General features: G+C 36.8%; 1 protein-coding gene across 1 annotated transcript in view; it reads left to right on the forward strand.

Moving 5' to 3' along the window:
• Positions 1 to 23,652, forward strand: part of LOC107600648 (eukaryotic translation initiation factor 3 subunit E-A-like) — a 59,336-nt gene that overhangs the window by 17,088 nt on the left and 18,596 nt on the right. The window contains exons 6-10 of the mRNA XM_016292594.1: positions 1,247 to 1,351; positions 9,611 to 9,736; positions 11,557 to 11,681; positions 15,433 to 15,559; positions 20,577 to 20,678. Coding sequence (XP_016148080.1) covers positions 1,247 to 1,351; positions 9,611 to 9,736; positions 11,557 to 11,681; positions 15,433 to 15,559; positions 20,577 to 20,678 — 585 coding nt within the window. The remainder of the gene's footprint in view (positions 1 to 1,246; positions 1,352 to 9,610; positions 9,737 to 11,556; positions 11,682 to 15,432; positions 15,560 to 20,576; positions 20,679 to 23,652) is intronic.

Here is a 23,652-nt window from a genome sequence, read left to right on the forward strand (position 1 = left end):
ATTTTTGAAAAACTTATCTTTGCTGTTTACCACACATGCTATGGAGGCAATCTAATTTTATTTATTAATTTGATTCCTCAGTGTTTGCTAAACGTCCTGTAATATATTAGTCGGTATATAATACAGCTAGTTTGTAATTGTATCTTACTGATTTGTTGTTGTTGTTGTGCTTTTTGATTAAGAATAACAATGAATCTATCTTTTGTTTTAGTCTTAAAAAAATTAAAGGTTTGTAGGTGTATGTAAGCAAAACAGTGACGACAAGATCACGAATTCGAAAGTGAAAGCATCCGAAGCTTAACTCCCATTCACAAAATTATAAATAATACTACTGATGATAAAGAACGGGTTGAATGTTAACAACTTTCGTTTCCATATAACTATAAACTATGATAAAAGTTCATCAGCGTGCATTGAATAATCCCATGTTGTAGCGCAAAAAAATATTGCGACCAAATCATGTGCTCGTGCGACCAGCTGAGAAAGTTAGTTGCAAAAGAGCGACCAGTGGGAAGAATGAGTCTGGAGCCCTGATATGCATTATACAGAGGCAAGAGGAAAATAAAAAATACCATCAAAAGACAGTACGCTCCCCTCAGACATACATTCATATAAACTCCTACCCCTAACTGAATCGCGATTTGTTTAGCATCTCAACCGATTTCAATCGCCACATATTTGAATTGATTTTCAACCGGCTCGCGGTTAATCGTTACATCCCTATGTGTGTGTGTGTATGTATATATGTGTATATTTAATATATAATATAATTTATTTATTTATTTATAGTGTGTGGGCGTTTATTTATTTATTCACTAAGAATTAATTGAGGCCAGTGTTCATGCCATTTATAAATAAGTAAAAAAAATGGTCACTATGATATTATTATTATTATTAAAATATTGTTTTTTGCATATGTATAACTGATAAATATGTTTTTTTCCCTTTTAAATACATCTTATATAATATTTATACTATAAATTATTTAATATTATTTTTAGAATAACCTTTCTAGGATTAATCTATAAGATTGATTTACATTTGAAACTCTTTTTATTTTCAGAAATGTTAAAATATTATTTTAATTGACTAATAGCTAACTTGTGTAAGCAAATAAATGTCATTATCACGCTTCAATAGCATATAAATATGTATTTTGTTTATTTAATCACACACGTAGTGTATACTGTTAATGTCTAATAATCTACATATGTTTTTACATTTTAACTTCTGTCTTTCCTTGCAGTTCCGCCAGGAGTATTTGGACACCCTGTACCGATACGCCAAGTTCCAGTACGAGTGTGGGAACTACTCGGGTGCAGCGGAGTACCTCTATTTCTTCAGAGTCCTGGTATGTGTCTTACCATGCCCCTGTCTTTAACAGATGACAGAGTTGTGTTTTCTAGCATTCTCCTCTGGGACGTTCCCAGCGGGGCAATTTTCAAGAGCTTCTTTTTATTATGACACCCTTTCATTTTCTCCTTCGCAAATTGAAGCCATTAAATGCATTCTTGTTTAATAAGTTCTTGTCTAATGGACAAACAGTTTTATTTTGATAGAGAGTTCCCCTGTGAGGGTTAATTAAGCCAAACGGTCACCCTATTGAGAGTTTTAATTATTGTCTCTGCTTAATATGGTTCTGCTTTTTAGTATGAGATTCTGCCAAATCCCATGAGTTAAGAGCATTACGCATGCACTTAACATTGTGTTTTTTCAAAATGACGCAGATGAAAAGTGGACATGACTCGCTCGCAGGTAGATTTTCTCAAATTAGAATCCAAATCCTTTTATTATGAAATAGTGTAATTTATCCATGTTATCCATCTGTTATAGCAAAACAGGCAGCTTTTTTTGCACTTGAGGCAATCCGAAGAACTAAAAGCTCCTGATCTGTAATTACTTCTCAAAAGTGCCATCCCATGGCTTGTTAAATTCCTTGCAAGTTTTGAGTGCTGAAAAGAACCTCTTCAAGGACTTGGTTAAGAGTTGTTTCAGGGCTGTGTTTAGTGGCAGACTTCATAAGCTTATGGGTTTATGGGCAGTGCTGCTCCCCATAGATGATTAGTGGGGATTTTGTGGCCTAATCACTCTTGGTTTGACAGGATTCCCCAGTTTTTGCAAGGGTTAAAGGTTAGACAGCTTGCTCCATATAATCCCAATGCACCAAAAGCAGGCTTTTCAACAGAAGATGACTAGAATTTATGTTCTTCCAACAGTCAGGATTTTATTGAGCCAATATCTTATTGGATAACAGGATATTAAGGCCACATTCACAATGCAGTTGAAAGCAGCCCAAATCATTTTTTTGTTGTTGTTGTCATTTCAGTTATAATTAGAAAATCTAAAATATCTTATAAATTAGATAATTTTGTTCTGATCTGGGAATAAATCAGGTGTATCAGTTTTTTTTTTTTTGTGATTTCAGGTATTCAAGTTGCATTTTTTTTCATTAATCTCACTTGACATTTGTTATAATTGTGCCTCAGTTAACCAGCAATAATGGCCAGTGACACAGAGGTTATGTTAAAATTATCAGATGACAGAAAAGTTATACACAGCCAAATATACCTGCATGCTTTTGCTATTATTATTAACAACAGATTAATTAATTGTTATTTATTTATAATAATAAATGTACATGATATATTATAATATATCCATACATATTTGTTATTTATTTTGCATGCATTTATTATGTATTTCTGTATGTAAATTGGGAAGATTTTAGGGAAAAAATACTTTTTAAATGAGCACTTTAAATGTTTTTTTTTATTTTTGTTTCATTAATTGTTGACTGAATTGTTGACATTTAACATGGATGAAGCATTTACATTTAAATTGAGTTTCTTTTTGTGTGTGTGTGTGATTTCAGGTATTCAGGTTGCTTTTTTTTTCTCCATTTATCTCACATGACATTTGTTATAAATGCACTTTAATTAACCAGCAAAAATGGCCAGTGGCACAGAGGTTTATGTTGTTACAATTATCAGATGGCAGAAAAGTTATATAGAAATATTTACAGTACAATATACCTGCATGCATTTTTTATTAACAGCTACAACAAAAATAATTGATCATTTATTTAAATTAATAAATATACATGAATGTATTATGTATCCATATATTATTATTTATTTATTTTTTGTATGTATTTATTATATATTTATGTATGTATATTAGGAAGATTTTATGCTTTATTTATTTTTGGGGAGATTTTGAAAGAATGGCATGTGAGCACTATAAACTCTTTTTCTTATTCATTTTTCCAAATTTTTGTTTCATTAATTGTTGACTGATGAATTGTTGACATTTAACATGGATGAAAAATTTTAGTTTTTCAGTGTTAAACATCCCAGGATAGGTTTTTTACCACATGCTGGTTAGTTGTCTCCTGACGATCTCCTTGTCTGATATGGACAACATTTAAAAGGCTAAGTGAACAACCTTACCAAAACAAAAGAAATTCTGATTTGAGCATAGACGAGTTGGTTATTTTGTCTTGCAGTGTAAAACTAGCTTAGAGCACTCACAAACACCTTCCCTGTATCAGGATGACGATCCCTTTACCTTTTTCCAATGTTGTTGTCTGGATAAAGATCCAGGCGGTGATGCACCGAGGACTTGGATTAAATAATTTTCACCAGTGGAATACTTTTGGAATCAGATAATACCAAAGTAGGTTTGTGGGGGAAGATAATTGCAGTTCACTGAGAGTACTGGCAGTATCCATGTTACACGTGCGTACTTCTTATTTCCGCTATAAACAAAGGGCTCATTGCTGGGGCTCTGGTGTTTGTGGCTTCTCTCCCACTGCCTGTAGAAATGAGTGAAAGATGAACTTATGGGGAAAAGCGGCCGGACGCTCAGGACCCAGCACAGTGCTGTCTAGCTAGTGGGGCGGGGGGCAAATGATGGCTGGGAACGAACAAATTGACCCGCTCTATTCTCTCTGGCCAGAGTGTGTGGAGGTAGTCCAGTGTCTTAAAGAGAGGTGCCCATTGTCAACGCTGCCCTGGGCCAAGAGTGTTGCGAGAGGCTCCATGCCTGGCTAAGTTATCGGACTCCCTTGCCGGCGAGTGTTTCTCACGTAACCACATAGCCTGCCTTCTCACATGGAATGCACTCCTGTTTCTGCAGACCTGCTCTCACGTATGATTCACTCGGCCTACATTGTTGTTTAAAAAAAGGCTAGACGTTTGCCAAGCGACAGTGAGTTGCTGTGGCAAAAAGTGACCGAAAAGAAACCCTTTATTTAATTTGGAATAATCTTGGTTTTAGCATTTCAGAGGTGTGAGGAAGTCTGTGTTGTTTAGATTTGCAACATGTTTCCCATTTGCGAATGATTTGCAGCGTCAATCACGCTGTTTGTTTGTTTGTTATGTCCCTGTGGTTTTCGTGGGAGCCGAGGGAAGGAATGGCCGACAAGCCTTGAATTACACCCTTCAGTTTTTGTCACCCTTTTTTGCATATTCTTTAGTATAGATGCTTAAAGGGATACTTGAGTATTCTGTCTTCATTTACTCACCCTCATGTGGGTCCAAACCCATATGACTTCCTTTTTTCTGCAGAACACAGAAACACAGTTTTGAAGAGTGTATATACAATGGAAGTCAGTGGGACTTAAAACAAGACTAGACCCCATTGACTTTCATTGTGTGGCACTTGACTTTCTCAAAGACACTGTGGCAATTTTCACACTACAGTTCAAAAGTTATAGATTTTTTTTTTTAAAGAAGTCTCTGCTCACCAAGGCTGCATTTATTTGATAAAAAATACAGTAATATTGAGAAGTTATTACAATTTAAAATGGATTTTCTATTTGAATATATTTTTTAATATATTTCTGTGATGCAAAGCTGAATTTTCATCAGCCATTCCTCCAGTCTTCAGTGTCACATGATCCTTCAGAAATCATTCTAAGGCTACGTTTACACGACAACGGTCTAGCCAAAAATGGAAATGTTTTACCCTTGCGTTTTTAAAAAGTTTCACGTATACATGACAATGTTTTCAAAACGATTCACGTTTACACACATCCGCAAAAACGGCCAAAAACGCTGTATTATGTATGTCAGGCCAGTAGTTGGCGCTGTCACCTTGTTAGTAAACAGTACCTGTAGGGAAGTGACAATTATATGATGTATATGATGCGTCTCCGCTGTTGGTTGTAATATTGGTGAAGTAAATCCACACTTTGCTGAAGAAGCATTAGCAAACTCTTGAGCAGCAACAACAGTACCATGTACTCCGCCATTGTTGTGCATGTTTGTTAGCGCTTGCCTTTAAAATCAACACGTACTGTGCATGTCTACATACCTAACACGTACTACGCATGCGCATGACATCACCGTTTTCAAAGATTCCCGTATTGGGTGTTTACACGGAAACGATTACTGTGGCATTTTCAAAAACGTGCACTTTGAAACCCATTTTCAAAAATATGCGTTTTCAGTCCCCAAAACGCTGTTGTCATGTAAACGAACAGACAAAACGCATAAGTTTCCCGCTTTTTGGCTGAAAATGTTGTGTAAACTAATATGCTAATTTGGTGTAAGAAACTTTAATTATATCAGTGTTGAAAACGGCTACTTAAAGCTGCAGTCTGTAACTTTATTTGTGTTCAAAATTTACTAAATTTATATAATAAGCAACTACACCAGGGTTCCTCAAATCTTGCTCTGGAGGGCCAATGCGCTGCAGAGTTTAGCTCCAACCCTGATCAAACTCACCTACCTGTGATTTTCTAATGATCCTGAAGACATTGATTAGCATGCTCAGGTGTGTTTGATTAGGGTTAGAGCTAAACTCTAAACTCTCAGTTTTGAGGATCCCTGGACTATACCATTAATCCATTTTCCAAACCGTGTTTTTGGCTTGTCGTGAATCACTACAGTACACCTATGATAAGTGTTTATATTCTGACTATTTTAGACTGGTTCAGGTAGGTTCTGCTGGAGTAGCCCAGTACCTGCGTGATTCGTCATAGACATAAACCGAGAGAAGTAGCTCCGGCTACAATGTTCTTCCGCAAGACGCACACAGTTCTGTTTATTAACCGCTAGAGCGCCAAAAGTTACGGACTGCAGCTTTAATATTTTAGTGGAAGTGGTGATCGTTTTTTCAGGATTATTTGATGACTAGAAAATACTAAAGAACAGTATTAATTAATGTAACATTCTAAATGTATTTACTGTCAAATTTGATCAATTTAATGCATCCTTGCTGAAGGCTTTTTTTCAGGAAATGATTAAAAAACAATGGAGGCTTCTCATCGTAGGAAAACCACATCATTGACTTTACGAACACATCATGCATTTTGAGTAGATTAGAGCGTTCACAGCAACCAACCTTGTTTACGCCGTCCCTGCTTAATCTAAATAAACCAAAATAGCTTCCAGAAATTCTCTCCCTGTCTATGTTTTGAAGCAGACTGATATCTTCTCATTTAAATTTCCAGATATTTTTAACTCAATACCTTCAATTTTCATCAACATTGGAAAGGCGTTTGGAATAGCCATGATGTTAAAGTGGATTTAGTTGAGTTTTCTCACCAAATACCTGCCCCATTCTTCTTTTTTTTTAACTTTTTGTCCACCCTGCTCATGCCGGACCTCCCATCTCCTCAGACAGCTCCTAGCATGGGAGATGTCAGGCTCTAGAACTCCTCTAGCGTGTACTTTTTGTCCACCCTGCTCATGCCGGACCTCCCATCTCCTCAGACAGCTCCTAGCATGAGAGATGTCAGGCTCTAGAACTCCTCTAGCGTGGGAAACACAGCCATTTAACGAAGGAAGCCAGGCTTGCAAAATCCAGACCCGAGGTCCTGTTACAGTGAGGGCCCGGTGCGAAAAGAGCAACTTATTCATATCATCTGTTAATGCAGGGATTGGATGTTGAGAATAAAGATTGAGTGTCCCGTCGGATCCCCAGCACAATAAATTTATTGTTGCTGGTCAGTCAGTGAAAATGTCCCCATTTCAGGAGGCAGTGGAAACTCAAGGTAACTTGTGGAAAAACCCAGGTATTGAAACTATTCTTGCATGGCCGCTGCTGAAACCCAGTCAGTGTGCAGAAAACTGCCATAATGACATGGAGCGTCGCCAAATGTAGCAGGCAGGGACTTCCAGGAAAAAAAAGGAAAAAAACAAACACTTTTAGAAATGAAATGTTAACCTTTATATTGGCAGAGAGGATGGCTTTTTCCCCGGTTGTCCCTCCGAGCTGATCTCTGAGAGTTTTTGGCCTTTGACTGTTATTTAGACGCATCCAACTTGGGAATTTTGATCAAAGTGCTCCAGTGTTGCAAGTGGAGCTGTGGTTGCGTCTGTACTGTATGCAGCTTTTTTTTTTTTTACGGTTCCATACTACTGTGTGTCACTATGCAAATATCACAAAAGGGTATATTTAACCCGCCATAAATTTACTGAGCCATTTATTTGTTGGTATTATTTTAATATTTTATATACTATTTTTTACTAATTATACTATTATATGCTATAATTATTATACACTAAATATAAACTAACATATACTGCATTGCAAATACAAATTGTATCATATGTATTTTGATACTTTATTGAATACCATATTTTTTACATTATTTATTAATTTATTTAATAGTAATAATGATGACAATAATAGTGTTTAATAATTAGTATTGTTGTAATGTGTTAGCTTTTTGCTGCAAATACAAACATATTGTGTTTTATATAGTTTTTGTTATTGTATACTCTTGTATTGTTCAGATTTCCATGATGCTTTGCAGATAGCATCCTATTTATGGTTTTCCTTGTGGAACTTGAGAGATTTGTCACATATCCAATGTTTCTCCTCGTCCATATTTAATGATTAATGTACGCGAGGAGCGCTATGTTTGTTCAGTCAGATTTCAGTGTATGCATGGCTGACTTCCTGGTTGTCTTTGTGCCGCTACGTCTGTCGTAGTTCATAATCACTCCATTTCCCATAAGCCTCTGGCTACAGCTCATCCCCCTTTTATTCATAAACACACTTAGATACTTCAGCAGCTCGCTAATCTGCAACACATCACCTCCTCACTTTGTTTGTTTTTGTCTTTTTTAGTCATAATTTAAAACAGCTTATGTTCCTTTGAAGCTGATTGTCTCTGCAGAGATGAACCAAATCTTGTTAATATTTCCATACAAGAAGCTGAGCGAGTATCTTTCAAGGGTTTCATAACTCGATTCCGCAGGATGTTTTTCTTTTGCGCTAAATGTTCAGGAGATTATCACAATTACTAGTTAATCAAGTTATCTAAACATTATTTTCAATGGCCTGTTTCTGCTTAACAAGACTTATGTTATTGGCTTCTGCTGTCAAAGGGTTTTAGTCAAGGTAGAAGTGACATAGGACTGTAGAAACTATGTAGCCCTATGTAGCCTCGTGAAAAATGTAAATGCTTTTAATTTGTCCTTCTCAAATGGTTCTCATTTAGTTCGTAAACACAGAACAATCCATCCTCACACAGTTTTTGTTTAGTTTGTTCTTTGATTTGATTGGTTGAGTTTCTTTACCTAATGTCTGGACCTCATTCTCTCACTCCTCCACGAGCAGACATTTTGATTAGCGTCCCGCCACTCCGGTCCTGTCCACATCTCGGGGCTGATCAAAGCTTGCAGACATGTGTTAGGGCCAGTAACAGAGGCAGCAGCGGTAGCAGCAGCACACATCATTAAAGACCCTCACCAAAGGCAATGCACTAAGGTCACTGCAAGTTCACATTAACTTTGGAGAGCTTTTCTTCCCCATTTTTGCATGTTGGTGCTCCATTCCAGATATCCGAAAGAATGACTCTGTGTGTGTGTGTGTATATATAACACACATTGTTGGACTTGAATTCATGTCTGCTTCTGTATTTCGAAAAGACATGTTCCTGTACATGTTTCAGTGATTTGAAGCCTCTTGACGAGACCCTTCTTACTCTCGAGATAGCACTTGACCCCAGGCTAGTTAAAGAGCACTTGTTTAACTTGCGTAATTATTTCCCAGCAATATCACTGACATGTTGGCCTTTAACCTTTAGCTCTTGTCTGAGGACCTCTTTGACCTAACAACCTTAAAAACATATATTTGTTTTAATTAATATTTGTGTTCTAAAACATACAGATTCTTTGACTAGAAATTTGACATTAATCATTATAAATCATCAGAGTAAAATGTATGGTGGTTTTAGTTCATTCTTGACATTACAAAATAGAAAATTAATTTATTTATTTATTTATTGAGGTGATTTAGATGTGCCTACTACAGTGAAATGCAGAAAGACACCGCAATAACAATCTCAAAAATACAGCAAATTAAGTTTCATAAAAAGCTTAATAGTCTTTCAGGATCCATTTCTTTTTCCCTTGCGAGACCAATTCCCGAAGATGACATAATTTAATTTGTTTATCCGCTGTAAATAAATAAAAAAGTTACTTTTTAGCAGCGTTGCCAAGAAAGCTTAACTTTTAGCTGTGGGAAATGGTAGATGTCAGAAATACAGTATTCAGAAGGTAATCAGTGTATTATAGTCAGTAAGTTGATTGATTGTCTGCCTTTGTTTACAGTGGGGCAATGTGTTTTTCTCTGTTTGTCTGTGTTTGTGCAGGTCCCCGCCACAGACAGAAACGCGCTGAACTCTTTGTGGGGCAAGTTGGCCTCTGAGATCCTGATGCAGAACTGGGAAGGTGCCATGGAGGACCTCACCCGCCTGAGGGAGACTATTGATAACAATGTAATGCCCCGCCACTCAGAATTCAATACCACACTCAGATTCCCTTACATAGGGCCATAATATTGACCGCCTTGCGTTTCAGCACAGCACCGCCGCTGTTGCTGTTCCACCCCTCCTCTCCTCCATCTCCTCGATTCCTTCTCACCGCAACTCACAAGTCAAGCAAAACCTTAATTGCTGTGTTATGTCGGTGCAGCTTGATTTTTAATTGGAGGAACTGAGCTGGGAAAGAAGGTTTGGCCTGGGGAGAAGTATAAAATTAAAGTCTTTGGACATTGTAAATTTCTATTCTGAACTTTGAATTGTACCGAGTCTGGAAGGCAGCGGAAGCCAAGTGTTGGTTTTTTTGGAGTCAGAAGTTCATCGTATGATCAAGTCATGATCAAGAGAAGTCACGTTTTAAAGGGATAGTTCACCCGAAATACAATATTTTATTATTATTTACTTGCTATTATGATATCCCCATATGATTTTTTGTTTGTGGTAATTAATAATTTTATTCCACAAGGATACTATTAAAAGTTACAGTAGCGGCATTTATAATGTTACAAAAGATTTCTATTGCTAATAAATGCTGTTCTTTAAACTGTCCATTCATTAAAGAATCCTGAGAAAAAAATGTATCACAGTTCAGTGTTTCCCCTAGGTTTACGGCTTTTTTTTTTGGGGGGGGGGGGGTAAATTCCACTTTATTAATCAAAACGCATGTCTAATTAATTAAAATCATGAAACTTAAACTATTTAACATCAATTTATTAAAAGTTTAACAAATATTACATGTTTAGGGCCCTATGAAATGTTTTTATTTTTCCAACCTTATGTTTTATTGTAACCAAATTCTGTTTTAGCATGTCTAATTATTTGAAAGCATAAAACAAGTTTTACAATAATATAAAAACAATAATTTATTCTTACAATAACCTTATGATTTTTTGCTCAGAAATTCTGTGTTGTGTATTTACATTTATTTTAAGGCATAAAACATTCATTTAATCTATCTTAAGTAATGAAAATTAAACAAATTGTATTTTTTGGAAAATAAAGGTAATTTAATATTACAATTAAAACATTGAAGAAATATTGAATGCTTATTCCTTAAATAAGGTTTTAATAATTCTAGTAGTAGTAGTAGCAGTCTGTTACATACATTCTACTCAACAACAGTAATATATTTCTGCCAATGCCCTCAAGTTAAACCAAACTTTTATTTTGACGGGTTGCTGTGAATACCTTTACACTGCTGTGATGCCATGATGATAGTTTACTCAGATGAAATGGTCAAATGCTGATGAAGCCGCCCCCCCTAATATAATGGCAGGGGAAACACTGCAGTTTACACAAAAATATGAAGCAGCACTACTGGATTAATGGCTGTGTTGCCATTTAAGGAATAAATTACATTTGCCTATATTAAAATAGAAAACAAGTTATTTTAAATTGCAACAATAGTTCACAATATTACTATTTTTACTACATTTAAAAAAAAAGCAGCCTTGGTGAGCATAAGAGACTTTAATTTAATAACATTTAATTTTATTTTTTTGCCTAAAGCTATCATACAAATTCAAAACAGCACATGAGCCATTTGGACTGTTTTATGGTACTTTAATGGCGCGTTTAGAAACTCAAAATCTCAATTCCCAATTATTTGTAATTTCATAAAGCACATTCAGTTTACAATCTCCTTGTTTTCCATAAAAAGTAACTCGTATAGGTTTGGAACAACATGAGGCTTAATAAATTATGACGAACTTAATTTGGGGTTAAACTATTCTTTTAATATTATATTTAACAACCCCATTTTTGTTTTTTCTCTTCAGTCTGTAAGTTCTCCTCTCCAGTCTCTCCAGCAAAGGACTTGGCTGATCCACTGGTCTCTCTTCGTGTTCTTCAACCACCCCAAAGGGAGAGACAACATCATCGAGCTTTTCCTCTACCAGCCACAGTAAGCACCTTCTGCAACTGCTCGTTTTCCATCTGGGATTTGATTTTGCTTTGGTTTGACTCTAATAAAAACGGATGAGGTAGGAAGAGAGCACTGGTCCAGGTTGGAAAGCCCACCGCAGTCCGCAAACAAAATTGCTGATGCTGGCCTCACCAGCCAGCCGCTCACAGACCCACGACCCCAGCGGTCAGTGCGAAAACGAGCCTGGCAGCTCTGGACAAATGCTGACAATGGCAAATGGGCTGCTTAACTCACGGTTTCAGTGTTTTAAGCTTCTTTAAGCGATGGTGTTGAGTCTGTCGATCTTTATTCAGTCATTTTCAAAACAAATATTTCCAAACGGGAAAAGATAAGTTAATGAATCACCTCTTACATTCATTCGTATTCAGGTCTAACTGTTCCATGAGGAAGAAGAGGTTTTCTTATGAAACGCCAATAGCGTGAATAGAGTTTGTAGTTACAAATCCAAATTTCAATTTGATGGTCATAGAAACATGAAAATGTTATCAAACAACATGGCAGAAGGACTTGTGGGGTTTTTGCACATATATTTGCACAGAACATTGGATAACTTACTTTTTCTTTCTTTTTTTCCCTCATTTCACCCAATTTTTACATTTAGATTACCTTTGCAAATAATAGTTAGTCAATTAGTTATTAGTTAATTAATAATTAATTAATCAAAATAATTAGTATCAAAAATTAATATCCGTTAATCTCACACTGCATTATAACCCTAAATTCACTTGTAGCACCTTAAACAATTGGTTTTATTTTTTTTTTACCTTTTTTTTTTATATTTTTTTCCTATTTATTAATACTTCAATGTGTGTGTAAAAATAGTTTTAAATCTAAAATAATAGTGATTATATTCATTTTTTGTCATGTTTATATAATCTATTAATAATAAGTATATGTAATTTAAAGTTAGAAATGAATGAATATTAAAATATAAATACGAAAATAAGAGAGAGAAAAATAAAGTGAAATGTTGTTTTTAATACAAAAAATATAGAACATAGAAAAAATATAATAACTTCTATAAATTTATAAGATAATGTTAGAAAATGAAAATAAAACAACTTGTTAAAAAATATAACATTGATGCATTGAGTGTAAAGAACCTTCAAGGGTCTGCTAGCTTTTTTTTTTTTTTTGGGTTTACACCAGGTGCGTAAGGTAGGAAACTTGATCTATCAAATAATTCTACATTCCATCTATTTTAAGGCCACACTTTTCCCCTGATGCTCTATTGTGTATCCTAATGCCTATACACTATTCAAAGACAAAATGGAATATGCCTCTAAGATGTTGTTTTCCACCAGTTTCCACCAGCACAGATGATTAAGGGTGACCAGACCAACAATTACTCATTAGTACCTGACCATAGTGGGTGAAAAGACAGATTGAGGTAGTTTATTATGCTGTCGCTAGCTGGAAAACCATATTTTGGTTTGGCTTTTTCCTTCTGTTCATGACCACTGTGCTGTTTTAAGGGCCAATGACCTGTGGCCGTGAACCTAGTGCGACTGTTTGACCTGCCTTTGAGACAATCGGCTGGCTTAACAGCAGCCCTTTGGACGTAGGTGCTCATTATACAAAAACATTTGTTATGCTTCATTAAAAGCGCTCCAAAAAGGTACTTGTAATTTGCGGTTGGGCTCGTCAGATCAGAGGTCTTTCGATGCTGGCAGCCTTCGTTTCGCTCCGTTTTTGTGTTGTTCTCTCACCTCTTCTGCCTTCTGCTTTTATTTGCAGAGCTGTGGCCACGAAGAGCAATCAGACCCTATAAATCTGAATCTGAGTGTAATTTACTGCATTAGATACACTGCGTTTTCTGCACCACAACAGTATTGCGTTCTTGGAGGGTGAATGCATTGATTGTCTTGTTTTAGTTGGAAAACGGCATCACGGTCTGTTTTTGACCCTGCGAAAAGACCTTTTGTTTTCTGTTCTTCTCCTTTTTGTTATTCTTGAAGTTTTGTTGACAATTGGGCTGACATCAGCCTGTGGCGTTCAGGTTCGTTTCATAGTTGTTTGGCCATCGTTCAGGACAGGGTATGATCCAGTGCTCTCGGCCTGAAGATTGTTCACGATGTAGTCGTGCCGTCGAGCAGACGGCCAAAACAAAAACAGAAACCAAACTTTTTTCAGTGCAGGAAAATGATACCAAAGATAGGCTATCATATAATACGCTCCAACCAAGTCCAAGGGCAGTTCGAGAGAGAATATTGTCACAAGATGACCTATGATGTAGGTGCAAACAGGAAAGCTAATGCCGCTGAAACACTATCCCGGCCAGCGCAGAGTGGATTCAGAGTTTCACTTGATTTACCTCTAATTCCCCTCCTCCCTCCAGATGCATCATGAAACTGGAACTGCACCACCGTTCCTTCCTTTGCTTCGTACCTACTTTTTTGGAACTTTTTTTCCTACCCTAGTTGACACTTACTTTCTGACGTTCCTTATTTAAACTGCTCCAACAGAAAAGTACACTGAGAGGGAGAGAGGTGAAATGGGAACAAGACATGACGCAGGCCGGACTCAAACTTGGGTCAACTGCACAATCAACACCTTAATCCATTATCGAAGTAATTTTTTAGTTGCAGCCTTATCCCAAATCCTCAGCTCCGCAAGGGGAATGTGACGCACTCAAGTTAAACTACTTCCTGTTTGCCCTCTTCCTCGCGAAGTCATTTAGCAACCGATTAAGCCGTATCATGGCTTTGGTCGTAGCTGTCGGGCTCGGTTAGATAATGCTTTTTTAAAAAAAAAATTTCTGTTCAAAGCCCAGATATGGCATCGTGACTCATGTGAGCGGTCTGGGCATCGGAGCCTCCCTGGGAGAGTGAGTAATCAGGAACACAGCATGAAGTGTTGTGGTTTGCCATGAAGTCAGACAACTACAAAGGGAGGAGAGACCGAAGGCTGCGCCAACTGGGATCACACGCCGCCAAAGCGTGCTGCCGTTTTTAGCTCCGACATCACAAGTGCCACAGGCCCCCTTGTCCCTTTAATTGTTTTGGCTAATTAAACCATCCGGCAGCCCTCCTCCTTTTCCTCCAAATGACATGTGTTTCTCTGCACTGATCCGTAAGGGAGCTAAGAGCCTGGCCAAGGCAGTGCAGCGCCACTTCCTCCTTGAAATTTAATTTGGTCCTCGTATGGGGGATGAAGAGGGGGGGTCAAAGATGTTCGTACAGATACCAGGCGTGGAGGCCGTCCTCCAAATTGACTTGAAATGTTAAGTGCACTTTAAAAGGAGCTCTCAGCCCTATGACAAGGTATCTGTTGTATGTTTTTTTTTTTTTTGTCGATATAAGAAAGCTTTTGCATGTCTGTAGAGAGGGAACTTTGTCTTGGGTTGTAATAGTAGTGCTATGTAACTTTCATTTTCTGAGAAGCCCACAGCTAGTTGACCTGTGGCTGAAAAACAAGTCCCTGGTGGATAGTGTTTCACTGCTCTGCAGGCCTGTAGCTGTTGATCCGTGTCTAGAAAGGGGCTTTTCCTTTTCCCTTCCCTCCACAGTGGGACCAATGAACAGAGGAGCTTTCAACACGCTCTGACTCTTGTTCTTCTGTTTATTGAGAATCTGCAAGTTCACTATATGAGAACTTGCTGGAAATTGCTGTGAAAACAGTGTCTGACCTCGACAAATTGCATCATGTGACTTCATGTTTTCATGTAGAGATTGTAGCTGTCCTTCAGCCGTGTGACCATTGTTGTTGTTGTATGTTTTTCTGTTTACAGGTACCTCAATGCTATTCAGACCATGTGCCCACATATACTGCGCTACCTGACCACAGCCGTCATCACTAATAAGGACGTCCGCAAGCGTAGGCAGGTGCTAAAGGATCTAGTGAAAGTCATACAGCAGGTATCAGGCAGGAATTTGGTTCTTCATTTATGTCCTTTGTCCTTCAGTCAATTTGTATTCTTTTTCTTTTGTTTTATTTAGGGATGTAACGATTCACTCAACTCACGATTCGATTCACAATTTTTTTTTTAACAAAATGAGATTTAAGACGAATTATAAATTAAATGTGTCCTTTTATTATTGCTTGGACAAAATACTGCACGTTTCTTTGTGAAATTGAAATATAACACTGTAATAATATACTAATCTATCACTTGTAAATGATTGCTCTTTTGTTGGTTTTGATTGCTTCTATTGTCCTCATATGCTAGTCGCTTTGGATAAAAGCGTCTGCTCAATACCAAAATTTAAATATAATGTAAATGTAAATAACAAAACTAAATTGAAATTTTAAAATAAGCCCCAAATCAAATGAATAAGTAACACAAATAAAAGAAATCTCTTCATATAAACAAAATAAGTCTTTGTCTGTGCTCTTTACATTTAAAATTAGAGGCAACCAAATTACATTGTATAATTTCGACATTTTAAGCAAAAACAGAATGGTTTGATTTCATTTTTGTGAAACTATGCATAGAAATATCTGCATGAAACAAACAGCAGAGCTGAATAAGATGCAGATTCACTCTCTGCCAGCAGGTGGCGCTTAAAGTGTTTCCTTGGTTTCCACTGTAAACAAAGCAGCTGCACTTATGAACTTTAATATGCATTATACAGAGGCAAGAGGAAAAGAAAAAAATACCATCTAAACTTTTCTAAAGACAGTAAGTTCCCCTCAGACATACATTCATGTAAACTCCTACACCTAGTTGAATCGCGATTTGTTTAGCATCTCAACCGATTTGAATCGTCACATATTTAAATCGATTTTCAACCGGCTTGCGGTTAATCGTTACATCCCTAGTTTTATTATATATATTATATATATATATACAGTGGGTACGGAAAGTATTCAGACCCCCTTAAATTTTTCACTCTTTGTTATATTGCAGCCATTTGCTAAAATCATTTAAGTTAATTTTTTTCCCTCATTAATGTACACACAGCACCCCATATTGACAGAAAAACACAGAATTGTTGACATTTTTGCAAATTTATTAAAAAAGAAAAACTGAAATATCACATGGTCCTAAGTATTCAGACCCTTTGCTGTGACACTCATATATTTAACTCAGGTGCTGTCCATTTCTTCTGATCATCCTTGAGATGGTTCTACACCTTTATATATATATATATATATATATATATGCATACACATACACACGTATGCGAGTTAAAATATTTATACTAGTTAATTAAAAACAATTCATATTTGAGTTAAAGATTAATTTACATTTTTTTTTATATATTATTACATTAGATTTTTTTATATTAGTCTTTTTAAAAATAGTTTTCAGTTAATTAAACAAAATAATTAACAGAAATAAAATTATGTAAATGTTAAAAGTTAAAGTTAGTATAATAACTTTTTAATATTGCAAAAACTGAGTATATTTTAAGTGTTTGTATAGAAATCGGCAAATTTCAACCTTCCATATTATTGACTCTCAGGTATATTTTACAGCATTAGTTTTTTTTTTCCCTTGAGAAAATTTGCCATGTCCTGTACCTGATATATCCAAAATAATCGATATCAAATCGCATCAAATCGCAAGCTTGTGAAGGATAATCAAATCGAATTGTGAAATTAGTCTCAAAACCTAGCCCTAATTATTTATATTACATGAAATATTATTTATTTTATTTCTATTTATTTATTTATTTAAATTAGTATTTTACATTTTATTCGTATTTTTTTTAAATTTTACGAGCACAGTAAATGAAGAGTGAATGAATAAATGAATGCCAAGCTGAAAAACAGTTTAAAAAGTTGTTTATTTTTCTATTCATTCTACACTGTATAATTTCTTAAAATTTTAAAGGGATAGTTCACCCAAAAATGAAAATTGTCATTCATTACTCACCCTCATGTCGTTCCAAACCTATAAGACCTTCGTTCATCTTCAGAACACAAATTAAGATATTTTTGATGGAATCTGAGAGCTCTCTGACCCTCCATAGACAGCAAGGATATTACTACGATCAACGCACAGAAACGTAGTGATGTGATATCAGTGGTTCAACCGTAATTTTACGAAGCTTGATTACATTCTGGGGTACTCTCCAAAATGGCAGAAGACGGTGACTTGGGGAGAAGAATTGCTGAATAAACTGATATTGTTTTCTTTGCGCACAAAAAAAGTGTTCTCATAGCTTCGTAAAATTTCGGTTGAACCCCTGATGTCACATAGACTATTTTATCGATGTTCTTGCTACATTTCAGTGCGTTGATCGTGGTAATATCATTGTTGTCTATGGAGGGTCAGAGAGCTCTCAGATTCCATAAAAATATCTTTATATGTGTTCCGAAGATGAACAGAGGTCTTTCGGGTTCGGAACGACATGAGGGTGAGTAATTAATGAGAGAATTTTCATTTTTGGGTGAACTATCCCTTTAAGCCAGGGTTCCTCAAATCTTGCCCTGGAGGAGCCAATCTGCTGCAGAGTTTAGCTCCAACCCTGATCAAACTCACCTACCTGTGATTTTCTAATGATCTGAAAGCAGGGCTGTCCAAACTCGGTCCTGGAGGGCCGGTGTCCTACAGAGTTTAGCTCCAACCCTAATTAAACACACCTGAACCAGCTAATCAAGCTCTTACTAGGCATAGAAACTTCCAGTCAGGTGTGTTGAGGCAAGTTGGAGCTAAACTCTGCAGGACACCGACCCTCCAGGACCAAGTTTGGACAGCCCTGTCCTAAAGACATTGATTAGCATGCTCAGATGTGTTTGATTAGGGTTAGAGCTAAACTCTGCAGGAAAGTGGATCTCGTGGGTCAGATTTGAGGATCCCTGCTTTAAGCCTTTATCCTTTTATTTCAGTAGGAGCAATACTATTGGTCAGGTGGTGTTCTATTTCATAACTGTTTAGTTTTCTGTTGGTCTTCCCGCAGTCATCCACACTGGTCTTGCATCTACTGAAAGATGTTTTCAATGGGAGGTTACCACACCAGACCAAACAACACTTTTTCTCTTTTGTTAAAAAAAAAAAGAATATATTTTTATTTGAATTTAATGCATCCAGCACATTGCAGGTAATCTTACCTCACTGCTCTGTGGAAATGAAGAAGCGGGGTATATTGGCCTGAAAATGAAAGCTCTGTTTATCTATGTGCCGCCTCAGGCCGTGTGAGTCTTGAACCCATTAGATTTGATGAATGGTGCTGGACAGTCTGATTGTAGTGTTCCGATGTCTCCGTGTCCAACAACAGTAGCTTCTTCAGAGATCGATGACACTGAAATCCAAATAAGCGTGTCCCCACAGCCTTTGCGTAATCACTTAAACATGTGTCCTGAGGTGCTCACCATAATCCCTGCACAAGTTTCCTCTCTCATGGTTACTTAAGCATCTGTGGTATTTAGATCCAGGGAAGACCCAGAGACTATCACGTATCCAAATCAGACTCATCCCATCAGGTCCTCTGCTAAAGGGACTGTACTAAATCTTTCAGCTGTTGGCCGTTTACAGACATGGCGCATTAGGCAGAGGTTTTTGCTTATTATATACAGCCAGGTTGTTAAAAGGATATTTGAGCCAAAAATTTACGTTTTCTGATCTGCTCCCTTTTATATTGTTTGAAATTGAAACCAAGCGTTTCTTTCTACTATATTACACAAAAGAACATATTTTGTAGAATGTAAAGGCTGTTCTTTTCAACATGTGAGTTAAGACTAGCTATGTTTCAGTCAAAGCAGCAAATTTAATTTATTTGACAGTTTTTGACATTTTAATTAAATTGGTGCAAAGTAGAAATAAAATGGTAAATAAAGTGGCATCCACTGAGGAAGCCACTAAAACTCTTTTATTAAATGTAATGCGTTCTTTTCTGACCAAAATTATTCAGAGACCTAAATTTAGAAAGTCGTATTACTTTTTTTGATGCACATCTAGGAATTCTTTCTTTCTGTATTTATTTTTCATTCACATCTTTCTGTTTCCATCCAGCATTTTGATGTGAAATCGCAAAATCTACATGAAAATATGTGGATGAAAAGCCAGGCTGCTGTCAAGTACAGAAAATATGCCATAAAAGTTGTCTATATGACTTGAACACTGTTTTCCAAGTCTTCTTAACCTCTTAACTGTCACCCGTCCCCTCTGTGGGACGCCTAAGTTTACTTATTTACTTACTTACTATATTCCTAATCTAATCATGACAAACTTTATATCGTTGGAAAGGTCTAAGACTCCTAAATAGATATTTTACGACAGTTTTTTGTTAAAAATTATGTAGGAAAAGTAATAGATTAATTTATGACAAGAGTGCACCTCTAAAATCTACATCATAACAGGAGTTCTGACCTTTGTCACAAAAAGTCGTCTTCGTTGCCTTTTTTTTCTGTCACACTTTAGAAATCATCAGAAATTAAATATCAATTGAAAACTTAAAATCTCAAAATTCATCCTTTGAAAACCATTTTAAAATCAGACATTACATTACCATGAAAATGGTACATCAAAATCATGTTACAAAATGTTTTCATTCATGAATTATAAAAATTTAAGTTTGGATGGTGCACTTTCACGTCTATGTTCAAAAATGTGAGTGACTGTTAAGGGGTTTTAAGGAAGTTTTACTGTTAAAAATAATTGTCATTAAATCAGCCATATATGTTACATACTGTAGGCAAATTAACTGTCAGCTTGTGCCAATTAAGAAAGTAGTTGCAACAGTTTGGTGACAGCCACGTTTGTAACCACAAGATGAAAGCAGCAGTAATTTTGTGCTTGAACGGCTGATATCAGTTCTGCGTGTAATGTGAAATTTTATTTGTTAATAACACTTACATGCATATCAAGTAAATTTACAATGAGAAACAGGAACCCCAATTTAAGAACCAACAGTATAGGTGCAAAGGACATTTAATTTGTGTGTGAGCTTTCCCTTAAATTTTTTTCTTTTGTTATATTCTTTTTAGGAGTCGTACACCTACAAAGATCCCATCACGGAGTTTGTGGAGTGTCTATATGTGAACTTTGACTTTGATAGTGCTCAGAAGAAGCTGAGAGAGTGTGAGGCGGTAAGTTCCAGTTGTCTTTTCCTGTTACCTTTTTATTAGCTTGTTTCTCAGCGTGTCTTTAAAAGCATGGCACACCCTCCTCTTTATAGGGACTTTGCAAATTGATTGCATCTTGTCATGTTCCTGTTTTTCCAAAAGTGTAAGATTCATAATGTAAGATTCATAACGTTTCATAACAGGTTCCATTAGCGAAAGCGTTTGAAGAGACTATCCTTTTCCTAAGATGTTGAGCTCTTCCTTCACTGCTTGTCTGGCCACAGAAAGCCTTTAGCTTTGTAATTTACGCAGATGTCTCAATTTCCCTAATGATGAGATGTGATGTCATCAAAACGAGTCTCCGACCTCTGATTGGTCAGAGGCGTCCTCTGAACTTTCCTAGAACTGGTGATAGTCATTAGCGATGCTGTGTGTCACTTTTCTGCAGCCACAAACAGCCTACCATTCTGTTTCGGGCCCTGAAAGGGGTCTTAAAGCACAGCGGTCTCTGCGTGCCGTGGTGTCATGGCCAGCTATGGAAGTGGGCCCCTGAACAAGCCTCTGACTCACCATTTGTCATGTTTTTATGAGAGCCGGTAATTGTCAGATCAGTGGGATGGTTAACAAGAAGTGCTTTTGGTGAGCAGAGGCGGACACGCACTGGAAAGAGCTTTCTGTGGTACAGACAAGCCAATGATCTGTATTTTTGTTCCAGTTTATAAATGGCCTTCCATAATGGTCACTTCATCAGTTTTCACCCTTGCCCTGCTGTGTCATTCTTTCTGTTTTTACAGTTAAACTACTGACTTATAGTGCCATTACAGCACCGAAACAAAAACAATGAAATAGAGTAACAAGTTCTGTTTCAAAGGAATAGCTCACCTCAAAAAATTTAAATTGTCATCGTAATTGTAAATATCATTCTTTTGTTTTTGAGAAATTCTGAAGACTCTTGTAGTCGCTCTGTGCCATGCAGTATTCATTGAAATGAAACTGAAGCTTTCAAGGCACTATTAAAATATCTTAAAAGTGAATGCAATCAGATCAGAATCACAAATGAATCTTTCAGAATAATTCACTGAAAAGATCCAACTCAAAAGAATCTTTTGATCAGACATTGAATCAGACATTGCTTTTTTTCTCCTATACACTGAACAAAATTATAAACGCAACACTTTTGTTTTTGCCCCCGTTTTTCATGAGCTGAACTCAAAGATCTAAGATCTTTTTCTATGTACACAAAATACCTATTTCTCTCAAATATTGTTCACAAATCTGTCTAAATCTGTGTTAGTGAGCACTTCTCCTTTGCCGAGATAATCCATCCACCTCACAGGTGTGGCATATCAAGATGCTGATTAGACAGCATGATTATTGCACAGGTGTGCCTTAGGCTGGCCACAATAAAAGGCCACTCTAAAATGTGTCGTTTTATCACACAGCACAATGCCCCAGATGTCGCAAGTTTTGAGGGAGCGTGCAGTTGGCATGCTGACTGCAGGAATGTCCACCAGAGCTGTTTCCAGTGAATTGAATGTTAATTTCTCTACCATAAGCCGTCTCCAAAGGCGTTTCAGATAATTTGGCAGTACATCCAACCGGCCTCACAACCGCAGACCATCTTGATATGCCACACCAATGTTTCACATTGTCCAAAGCCCAAGATTTCCACTGCTGGCACCATTGAAACTGACATTTGGCATTGGCACGATTGACTAAAGGTTTGGCTATAGCAGCCCGGCCATGTATATTGAGCGCCCGATGAACAGTTTTGGTGGAAACAGGAGAGTTGAGGTGCACATTTAATTCTGCAGTGAGTTGGGCAGCTGTGGTTTTATGTTTTTTGGATACAATCCGGGTTAGCACCCGGGATAAGAAGGGTGGATGTGAAGATTTTATTCTATACTGCATATTTTAGTTGTATAACGATTTAAATTTTCCAACTGTTTCTCACACAAAGCTATCATATGGCTTCTTGGGCTGTGTATCACCAGCAAAGTCACGATACGATGCGTATCACGATACAGAGGCCACAATACGATACATATCATGATACAGGACTGCATTGAATTTCACCTCAGAAGAGTTTAGTAAAACAGCTGTTTATTAAACACTGCATACTATGGTGCCATTTCTAACTATTGGCAGAGCAGCAGTTGACCTCTGTATTATGAAGGGCTTCCATAACTGTACCACAGTAGCCTACAATATAGGTAATGGCATATGTTTCATGTTTACATTGGGCACTCCCCACCAGGTACAAAATTCTGATTGTTTGCATCTTGTTTTTAAGCCCATAAATAATAATGTACTCATTCTAATAAATTTATATTGTAATGTACTATATATATTCTAATATATTAAAAAATCATATTTACATTGCTGGTAGGTTATCATTGCACAAATGAACACTCTCTACGTTTAAAAAAAAAAAAAAAAAAAAAATTAGAAGTGTTCTCAACTAATGCGCTGCCTTCTGTATCGTAATGCACACACACACGCTCATTCACTCACACAGATCACGTTGCGGCCGCACTCAGACATTCAAGAACAAACTTTTTAGCGCTGCCCCGCAATTTTATCAACTAAATAGCTTAATCGCTCAAGAGCTACATTAACTTTCTCAACAAGGAGCTGGTAACATCATTGTTTCTAAAGGAATTAAAGCCACAGCTTTACTGTTAATAGAGAAACGCGGCATTGAAGTGGTAATTCATACATACAGTCTCTCTCTCTGTCATAAATAAACACTTGATGAATTACACTTTTCTGAGAATAGAATATTGAAGTGGAGATCGCTAAACTGCAAGCTAACCAGTGTTTTCAGAAAGCAAGGACTTTATCCACAGAGAGACCCCGTGCACATGGTTGCCAGGTTGACAAAGATAAGTAGCACGTTTAGCAGATATTTCCGTAGTGCGCAAGTGGGAAGCTCTGTTTTGGGGATTTCGTCTCTTTATATCAGGCAACACCGGTTGTCTTCATCTGCGGCCAGATT

Source organism: Sinocyclocheilus grahami, unplaced genomic scaffold (genome assembly GCF_001515645.1).
Source record: "Sinocyclocheilus grahami isolate Dianchi unplaced genomic scaffold, SAMN03320097.WGS_v1.1 scaffold288.1, whole genome shotgun sequence".
In the NCBI taxonomy this organism is placed as follows: domain Eukaryota; kingdom Metazoa; phylum Chordata; class Actinopteri; order Cypriniformes; family Cyprinidae; genus Sinocyclocheilus; species Sinocyclocheilus grahami.